Source organism: Mustela nigripes, chromosome 8 (genome assembly GCF_022355385.1).
Source record: "Mustela nigripes isolate SB6536 chromosome 8, MUSNIG.SB6536, whole genome shotgun sequence".
NCBI classification, from domain to species: domain Eukaryota; kingdom Metazoa; phylum Chordata; class Mammalia; order Carnivora; family Mustelidae; genus Mustela; species Mustela nigripes.
Window position 1 is genome coordinate 28,410,142 of NC_081564.1, and position 9,833 is coordinate 28,419,974.

Genomic DNA, 9,833 nt, shown 5'->3' on the forward strand with positions numbered 1-9,833 from the left:
AGGGTGAGAAAATTTTTTTTTTAATTCACATTTATTTATTTATTTATTTATTTTAAAGATTTTATTTATTTATTTGACAGAGAGAGATCACAAGTAGGCAGAGAGGCAGGCAGAGAGAGAGAGAGAGGGAAGCAGGCTCCCCGCCGAGCAGAGAGCCCGACGCGGGACTCGATTCCAGGACCCTGAGATCATGACCGGAGCCGAAGGCAGCGGCTTAACCCACTGAGCCACCCAGGTGCCCCTTTACTTTTATTTTTTTAAGGATTTATTTATTTGTTTGTCAGAGAGCGAGAACGCACATAAGCAGGGGGAGCGGCAGGCAGAGGGAGAAGCAGTGTCCCTGCTTGAGCAGGGAGCCCAATGCAGGATTTGATCCCATGACCGTGGGATGATGACCTGAGCCGAAGGCCGACGCTTAACTGAGTGAGCCATCCAGGCGTCCCTAGGGTGAGGACATTCTGGGTTGCGGGGGAAGGAGTCTTAACTGGATTTTGCTTGGCAACCACAGCTTACAGCTCTAGGTTCATAGCACGGTTCATCCTTGACTGCATTGTACGGGTACCCTGTAGGACAGCCTCCCCACCTTCATGCTCAGGCCCTAGCTGAGTGCCCTGGAAAGTCTCAGCAAAAGCACTGCCCCTTTCCCTTTAGCAAAACGTGTTGACGGCTGTTTATGAAAGATCTAGGAATACAGTTGACCCTTGAATAACAGGATTGTGCAGGGCCAATTGTACGTTGATTTTCTATAGTACAGCAGTGTAAATGTGTTTCCCTTATGGGTTCTTTTTTGGCTAGCTTCCTTTTATGGTAAGAAATACGGTATATAATACAAAGCATTTGTTAATCAACTTTATATTACTGGTAAGGCTTCCTGTTGAGAGTAGACTACTAGTAAATAAGATTTGGGGAGTCAAGTAATATTTGGATTTTTTAACAATGCAGGGGGGTTGGTGCCCCTAACCCTTGTGTTGTTCAAGGGCCAACTGTATAGATATTTTCTCTCCAATTTGAAAATAAGGTACAGGAGGGTGAAATCACTGGTTTAAGTCACTTGCTTAGTTCAGTTATAGCACAGCCAGGCCCACTAGGCAGAACTGATTCTAAATCCTTGTCTTAATATATTCAAAAGGTGATAGAAAACAGCTTGGATGGACCCTTGGTTTTTCACAAAGCTTTATTACGAACTAGGGGAAGCCCAGATAGCCTCTGCTAGGAGGGTGGCAGAGGCCAGAGCTGAGGGGTATGAGAAGTCTGCCCGTCTCAGGTGCTGCTCCGTGTGGGGCTCTTGCCCGGCCCGCCCCCCTTGGGCAGCCTGGTGGCACTGGGTTGTCGGGGCATCCTTTGGCTGGATCCTTCCCGGCCACCGCGCTCTGCCAGTGCTGGGCCTCCACTCAGAGCCGCGCTGCCTTTGTTTCTCCCTGAGCAGACACAGAACACAATCATTAGGAACCAGGGCAGACTCCACAGTTGCCACATCGACCACATTTGTGTTCCTGGCACATTACGTCTAGCACATCTCTGTCCGACCTTTCAGCCAGGAACCCTCTGTCAGCCCTGAGCCCTGAGGCTGAGGACTGCCTGGAGATGGCACATCCAAGAGAAATCCTAGGCAGAGTGCAGGAGGCCCTAGAGCACGGGTCCTAGGACAGAAGCAGTGCAAGGGGCAATGGGGAAAGTCCACAAGGCCCATTTCGGGAAGTGAGCGCAGCTGGTTGATCCTGCCCAGGAAAGTGAAGGGACCCGGCCGGCCACCAGTACTCCAGGGGGGGCTCATCAGCTGGACTGCTGCCTCCGGCCCCCCGGCACTCCTGCTCCAAATCGCCCACAGCTCAACTGCTTGCAGTGATGGTGCAGGAGGCACAACCCTCAAGAATGAAAATTAGGGGGCGCCTGAGTGGCTCAGTGGGTTAAGCCGCTGCCTTCCGCTCAGGTCATGATATCGGGGTCCTGGGATTGAGTCCTGCATCAGGCTCTCTGCTCAGCAGGGGGCCTGCTTCCCTTTCTCTCTGCCTGCCTCTCTGCCTATTTGTGATCTCTCTCTGTCAAATAAAATCTTTTAAAAACAAAAACAGAAACAAAAAAAACATATTTTTTTTTAAAAATGGAAATTAGGGTACGCCTAGGTAGCTCAGTTGGTTAAGCAACTGCCTTAGGCTCAGGTCATGATCCTGGAGTCCCGGGATCGAGTCCCGCATCGGGTTCCCTGCTTGGGAGTCTGCTTCTCCCTCCGACCCTCCCCCTTCTCATACTCTCTCAAATAAATAAAATCTTAAAAAAAAAAAAAAAGAGGAATGGAAATTGAACTTTTGGATTTGGGTCTTGGAAGCTCTTTCTCACAGGCGTTTCCTGCCTACCTCAAAGTATTTCGCAAACAGTTGGTGGTCAAGCCGCTTGCACTTGAGCTCAGCTCTGGGATCCTGTGACCGGGTTCCTGCCCCTGCTGAGGGTTGAGTGCTCAAAGGAGACTTGCCCTGACCACCGGTAGTCGCATTCAGATGGAGACCACTGCTGCAGATAGCTCCTGACTTATAATTTACTTACCTTACCCTCTTTCTATGAAGACCAGAAAATCTGCAACCATGCTTGGGCCAGAGCTTTATTTTAAAGGAATGGTTTCCTTGGCCTCAGGGTGTTGACAGCATTCATAAGACTGACAGAACACCAGAGGGGACAAAAGGTGCCCAGAGAGAAGGCTCACCCACTGGGTCACAGTTCCCTCATATCGGGCCTCCATCGGCCAGGGCTCTTCTCCAGTCTGGTGGGGTCCACCCTGCAGACTCTGAACAGGGTATGTGTCCCGTGTTTGACCTCAACCTCAACGTCAGTTAGTAATCTAATAAATAGCCTGCACAGGGGACTTCTAGATTTTTGGAGAAAAGACACCATGAGGTTTCTTAGGGGGCATATTAAGTCATTTCTGTTTCCCTGTCTGTCACGGTGAACAAGGGAGGCCCCTGCATTTGCAGACCCTGGACATCAGACTTGCTTTCCCAGCTCTGTGACACAACTACACTCTCCCCTTCCTACAGAGCATTTCTGAAAAGCTCCTCTCCAGAGAATAGGGCGTCTCTGCTGCCCAGTGGGCTGGAAAGGGTGACAGTGGGGGCACGTTTGAAATTCTGACAGCTCAGATTTTCCCTTGCTTTGCCACCCTGGGCTTCACACTCAAGTGTTTGCATACAGTTGATTCAACAAAGATGTAATAACAGGTTACCCAGGGCTGAGGGCATGTGGTAGGGTGAAGCCGGGCCAACTCAGCCTGCAAGTGACTCATGGAAAAGACACAAATCAGAGAGCTGTCACCGCACATTTCCTTTCTCCTGTTACAAATGCTGCTATCTGGTCCCCACTGACTGGTCAAGGGGCAAGGATCCTATCTCTTACGGATGCATGAACCCCACCGCCTTGCAGCTCCCAACATGCTGTTGCCCACTCTGAGACCATGTCCCTCTCCAGGCTGGCCTGGCTGCCATGACTCCTCTGTAACACCCAGCCTAGTTCAGGGTACTTAAGTGTCCCACAAACTCAGCTCGGTGCACTTCTGAAGGACTTGCAAGTACAGTTCACCCCTGACAAATGGCAAGGTGGATCTCAGATGTGGGCCTCAGTCTGAATGTAGCTTTTCTTCAGCACCCCACACACTGGAACTTCCTCTCCCTCTCAGTATAGTGACCAGGGCCCTTCTGGAAACTCAAGGATGAGAGAAAAGGAGAAAACAGCAAATAAAGCTCATCTTTAACCTTGATGAGGCTCATAATCCCTGGAAATAAGACACCGGTGTAACTTTGAGCCATAAAAGGCATTAAGAGCACTAACAATGAAAGTAGACCATTTATCCAGCTCTGTGCAATTCTTAGAACCTTTGAAAATCACGTGCTCTCAGTGGGGAGACCCATGCAGGCCTGGGGAGGTTGAGGAGAGTGACATTCTGGTCTCAGGAGAACGGTGTACAGGGCCTATTGGTGGTCAGACCTGCTCTGCTAAGCCTGACTCAGCCATGCGCCCCTGGACCCTGCAAGAGACTTTCTGGAGCTGGTCCTATCTGCCCCAGGTCCCTGCATGGGGTAATCAGGGTCAGAGGGAATGGACGACGGAGCTCAGCCAAAGGTGGGAGGAGTGATATGCTCTCCCAGGCCCAAAACCTGAGCGGCCCCCAGACAGCTGAAGACGACCACTGAAGACAATGACCACTGAAGGTTAAAATGTCTGTCACAACAAAACCCCAAACGCAACCCAAAACGCATACCCTACAGCCAGGGATCTGACTCATTCCAGTGGACCCACTGTGTCATTCCTTTACCTCTGGTGTGGCCCATGTGATCCTGACTCCCCATCCCCTGCGAGCCCCTTCTGCAGAGCTGGAGGGATCGAGGGGTCACAGAAAGCAGCCTGAATGTGGGCTGCTGTTCCCATCCTGCCTACGATCCCCGGGAGCGGCCTTTCTCCATGGTGCCAGTGCTCCCTTGTGCTCAAATGGGCTAGTGGGGCTGTGAGGCCAAATATTAGTGGCCATGAGTGTACACCAGATGCATGGTGTGAGGAAGGAAAAGAACAGGGGGTCAACACAGCACAGCAGGCACCCCAGTATATGCTCAAGGCTGGCTGGCAAGGCTAGTGGCCGGGGTGAGTGAGTGGTCAGGACCATCCCTCACTGCTACCACAGGCAGGTCTGCACCAAGCAGCCAGTCCTGCTGCCCCTTCCAGCCGAGTACACAGGAAGGGCTTGATCTGTGCTTCCAGAACACACACAGACAGAACGCCAAGGACTCGTGTACTGTGGACATGCATACACGCCTCTTCAACACAAGCCTATGCTTCCTTGGGGGAATGACCCCTCCTGCATGTGCACCTGCAGCCCTGATTCAGTGTTTTGGGGAAAGTGTCGCTGTGATTGTCCCTGTGCCATGCTGTCCAGTAGAGATAACAGTACAATAGAGATACAATGTAAGCCACACGTGGCATTTTCTGGGAGCCACATTAAAAGTTAAAAAACTAGGAAATTAAGTAAGGTATTTTAATTAGCTCAAAATGGGCAGTGTCATCACTTCAACATGTAATCAGGATAAAAATTATTTGCGAGGTATTCTCTTTTTGTGCCAGCTCTTTGGCATCTGGCCATCTGCTGTGTACTGACCTCATGCTGAGTCTCAGCTGCCCCAGCCCTGGGGGGCCCAGGGTTTCCCTATTGACAATGCAGCTCTGTGTAAAGCTCACGGCTTCTGCACACCAAACTTCATCTTATACCTTCTGGAGGAACATCTTTTTAAAGTATAGAGTTTCCCAGGATGCCTGGGTGGCTCAGTTGGTTAAGTGTCTGCCTTTGGCTCAGGTCATAATCTCAGCGTCCTGGGATCAAGCCCCACATCGGGCTCTCTGCTCAGTGGGGAGTCTGCTTCTCTCTCAGCCTCTGTAACCCCCCGACCTCCACTCATGCTCTCTTTCTCTCAAATAAATATATCTTTAAAAAAATAGATATAGTTTCCCTAAACTTCAACAGAGAAAACGCCATTGCATTTTATTTTTCCTCAGTGACCACACCCCCACCAAGACAAGCATTTATTCCTGTGTGCTCTTGGGGTCTTCTGCTTCTCCATTTTCTGCCTGGTAAAGGCAGAAATGAATGAGGTGATCAGTGACAGTCCCCACAGGCCACCTGGATGGCCAGGGGACAGGGGCCCTGATGACCCGCCGTTCCTATTGCAGCTTACCAGATCGAACTCCCGAGTGGGGCTCCTGCCCCCGGTCTGCAGCAGCTCCACACCCCGATTCCATGGGAAACCTAAGGCCAGTTCACCCCAACAGCCTCAAACCGCCATCACAACGCTAGGCTACCACAGGCCCCCACTTGATCACTCTGATGACTCTCCTCATTTTCTCCCCTCTATTACCCTGCCCAAGCTCTGTGTGGAGAGATTCTGTGCATGTGGTCTCAGAGCTTTTGGGTCTCTGATGGCCTCGGCCTCTTCGCCACTGTAGACTCCTGTCATGGCCTCTCATGTGCCCAGCTCCCCTTCAGTGCCTCCCCACCAAACTCTCTTCCAGGCTGCACTCTCCCCTCACTGTATCTCCCCAGGGCCTCTGTGTCCTCATATTCCGGTTGCCAAATGCCCAACCCAGGAGACCCAAGGCCTAAGCACTTGAGAAAACCTCATGGGGCCCAGCACTCCACGCACACCACTCCTATCCCTGTGCTTGGGGCTTCCTCCCCACCACCCTCGGAACCCCTCGATGCCAGTGCTCCCAATACTAAACCCACAGTACCCCTTGACTCTACCCTCCCCTCTTCTTCCCCCGCAACCCCAAGCTCAGGCCTGCTGCCACAGAGGCCTGGGCCTGCACCTCTGGCTGGAGCCCTCCCCACTCCCCCCAACTCAAAGGGCTACAGGGAAACAGGACTCTGATTCCGGTTAACACTTGCTGTTCCAGCAAGGCCAGCTACACTGGCTTCCTCCTATCTCTGTCACCTTTGATTGGTCCAGCCTTTGCCCTCCCTGGAAGGAAGACTTGGCCATCTCACAGCCCCTGAGTCCTCAGCCCTGAGAGCCAGCTTGGCACCCAGCCACTGGGTGAGCAAGCAGCAACGCCCCCTCAAATGAGGAGGGCTGTCCCCAGTATCTCCCTCCTTCTGTCCACTGATTCTTCAATTCAGCCTTGTAGTCTACACATGTCTGCCTGGACCTGTCCCTTGGCCCTCCCCCACCTGGCCAGCCTGAGCTCCAGGCGGCATCTGGAACAGCAAGGTGGGTGATGTGCAGAGGGACATGGAGAGGACAGCCAGGGCACCTGTGGGATCTCAGGCCCTCACACACCCCTGGCTCGGGCTCCAGCTTCATCACATGTGGCAATCCCTGGAAGGTTCCCTTGCCTCAGGAAACAGGCAGGAAAGGGCAATCACAGGTTATACTCTAGACTACCTGCCTGGGCGGGTGGTGGCATCTCAGAGGCCAAGGCATTTCTCACACCTAAGGCATTACTCTCTACATGAAAGTAAAGGCTCCTGGTCCTCTGCCTCTTGTCCTCCTCTGGGGTGAGGGCACCTCCACAGAGCATAAGTCTCACCTAGCAGAGCTGGCCCCTAGGGAGTGGGGGGCACTGGTCCCATTCTGGAAGTACTGCAGGTTGTCTCTAATAAACTGAGCCATGAAATCGCGTCCTGGCTTCTAAGTTGTGTGACAGGAATGGCCCATAAGGTCCTGTCCTAGCAGCTCATGGAAGCTGCTTTAACAAGCTCCCCTGATCTGGGGCCACAGCAGTTTCCACAGAAACAAGAAAGAGCACCAACCCCCAGAGATAAACCAATAAACGCAACCTGCGAAAGGAGAGAACAGGCAGCAAGAGAACCGGAGGGAACCGGGGGGCCCTGGAGAGAGAGGCGGGTGCGTGGCAGCTGGGCCGTGGAGCAGAACCGGAGAGGCCGCAGGCCGCGGGGCCGAGGAAAAGGAGGGCCTTGCAGGGGGACTACAGTTCTTGGCAGAGAGAAAGGAGGCCTCTGGAGGTCAGAGAGAGACACAAAGAGAGTAGACAGAGCGTGGATCAGTTAGGAAGCCTGCGCTCCAGTGCCCAGGGCCTCTCAGGACAGGGGGCATGGGTACCCAGGGCCCTGGCACTTCCCCCCATGGGGGCCCAGCCTGCGCCCAACCCAAACACCAGCCCCTTCTTAGGACATCTGTGAGAGCCTGAGGGCTTCTGGCCAAACATCCAGCGTGTTTCTGAAATTGGGAGCAGATGCAACACACCAAGTGGATGCAGTTGGAGCTCCGCTGTGACTCCCTTGTTAGCAGCATCTGCTTACCCCCCCCCCCCCCCCACACACACACGTTGTGACTCTCAAGAGTGAGGAGGCCCCTGACACTTGCGCCCAGTGCCGTGCCCACTCAGGCCTCTGTGCTCCATGTGTCTAGGGCAGCCCAGGGCTGCCAGGCAGACCCCTGTCCTGCGATCTGAGGAAGGAAGCTTAGCTGGCTACATTCCTGAGCAGCACCTGGGCCCCAGTGGGGTGCAAGCAAAGAGGGGGCAGGAAGGCCTCTGCCTGACCCACTCCCTCAGCATTTTTCTGGAGGCTTGTACACACCTTAAGAACAAGAACCCAAACCACCTTGTTCCTGTCTTTGTGGAATGAAAGCACTTCTACCCAAGGAGGTAGGCAGAATCCTAGAGGAGGCCTCGCCTGCTTGGGCCACCCTGGACACCCAGCTTGCAACCACCTGATCTGGACCTGCACATGTACACTCTTAAGGGTAGCAACGATGCCAAAGCTGGGGATAGGACACCAAGAGGGGAGCCCTTGGGTGGTCCCTGCTGTCCGGGGAGAAGACCCACAGTAGGACTGGGCCACTCAGGGCCAAGCCCGCATTGCGCCTGGCGCTGCCCACTTCCCTCCCCTGCCACCCACCACCTGAACCGCAGGGGCAAGGGAGCACCGGGCCCAGCTCTGACCTCGGGTCTCGGGCACGCTCGATGCGGGCAGAGACACGGATGTAGGATCCTGGGCCTCGCCCGCCAGCCTCTGCCCAGCACACATGGATTTGAGCATCTGGAAGACGGCGAGGGGAGCCACATTCAGCTTCAGCAGGTCCACCAAGATCCTGGAGAGAACACAAGGTGGTGGGCAGTGAGCTCCCCTCGCTCGGGGCCTAGGAGGGCCACCTCCCTCAGGACACCGATTCTACTCCGGGCACCCAAAGGGGTCCGAAAAGGGCGGGAGATATCCTCCAGACCAAAGGCCCGGGGCGAAGAGAGGGAGAGCAGGGGCGTCTGGGGGTAGGACGAGCGCACACTCCCGCCCGCGCGCGCTCACTTGAACACGTCGGGGTCGATGGCACCGCCTGCCGCCTGCGCCAGCTCGTACAATTCCATCTCCTCGGCGCTCAGCACCTTCTTCCGCCGCAGCGCGAGCTTCTGCAGAGCCGCCTCTAGCCCCGGGGGCGCTCCCGGCCCGGGCCCAGCGCCCGCCGCCGCCATGTAGCCGGCCGGCGGGAAGGTGAGCGCTGCGCTTGCAGTTGTGTCCCGGCCCCCGCCGCGCCCTCCGCCGCTCCCACAGCGCCCTCTACTGGCCCCCGCCGGCCCTTCCTCTCCCCGCCTTGCTTCAGAGGGCAGGGACCGGTTTGTCTTCTCTCTGCCGTTTGATCTCCATTTACCTGCGGGATGAGAAGGGATACAAGCAGAAAAATGTTCATCTTTAGCCCCGAAAGCTGACCTGTAACCTGCATAGTTTTGATAAGGATCAAATAAGGACTGGCTGCTACATTCTTAAAGGGTCTCATGATTGCCTGTACATCTCAAAGACAGTTAATAGAGAGCTGAAGGATAAGCAACGGAGTAATCTTGGCGAAAGCAGCCTTAGGACTAGAAATTCCAAGAAGACATTTATGACCTATTACTCCCTGAACGGCTCCTATGCCTGGAACACTTAGCATATAACCACCAGCTTCATACAGCAAAAGTAGTTTGTGCCTACAAGTCCTGTCCCTGTGCTACTTGAATGAACTTACTAAGTTGCAACATAGTCTCAAGAATACTTTCCTGACAGCTGCAATCAGTGGTCCCACAATAGGGAGATGTATTAGGCATGGGGGATACTGAGGCGGGCCGCAGAGACACATTTCTGGGCGTTCAGAGTCAACCTTCATTGGTCATTCTCACTTGGGCAGCAGCACCCAGCGCAGTGTTTGGAAAATAATAGTAGGCGCTCAATAAATGCCTGTCGGAAGGTCAGTCATTGCGGTGTATAATTATTCTGCGCCGGTTCCCCATTAGGGGGCGCGCCTCCCGGACCCTAATAAACAGCTTCTCTTTGCGCGCACGCGCGTTCCTTCCAGCTCCCACATTCGGAG

The 9,833-nt window shown here is 54.1% G+C and overlaps 1 protein-coding gene across 2 annotated transcripts; it reads right to left on the bottom strand.

Annotated features, from left to right (window-relative positions):
• Positions 1 to 1,156: 1,156 nt before the first annotated feature.
• Positions 1,157 to 9,029, bottom strand: LOC132023413 (mitotic-spindle organizing protein 2B). 2 transcript variants are annotated; one of them, XM_059409034.1, is made up of 4 exons: positions 8,798 to 9,029; positions 8,437 to 8,585; positions 7,310 to 7,489; positions 1,157 to 1,418 (listed from the first exon to the last, which is right to left on the bottom strand). In XM_059409034.1, exons 1-4 carry the CDS (start codon positions 8,959 to 8,961, stop codon positions 1,261 to 1,263), a joined length of 651 nt encoding a protein of 216 aa, XP_059265017.1. In that variant the 5' UTR covers positions 8,962 to 9,029; the 3' UTR covers positions 1,157 to 1,260. The 2 variants fall into 2 exon arrangements, with proteins under 2 accessions (XP_059265017.1, XP_059265016.1); XM_059409033.1 differs by lacking the exon at positions 7,310 to 7,489 and having other exon boundaries at positions 8,798 to 9,021.
• Positions 9,030 to 9,833: the final 804 nt, after the last annotated feature.

Coding starts and splice junctions, on each gene's coding strand:
- LOC132023413 (XM_059409034.1), bottom strand. CDS start 8,961: ATGGCGGCGGCGGGCGCTGGGCCCGGGCCGGGAGCGCCCCCGGGGCTA. Junction 8,586..8,797: donor ATCGACCCCGACGTGTTCAA/GTGAGCGCGCGC, acceptor TGTTCTCTCCAG/GATCTTGGTGGACCTGCTGA. Junction 7,490..8,436: donor GAGCGTGCCCGAGACCCGAG/GTCAGAGCTGGG, acceptor TCTGACCTCCAG/AGGCCTCCTTTCTCTCTGCC.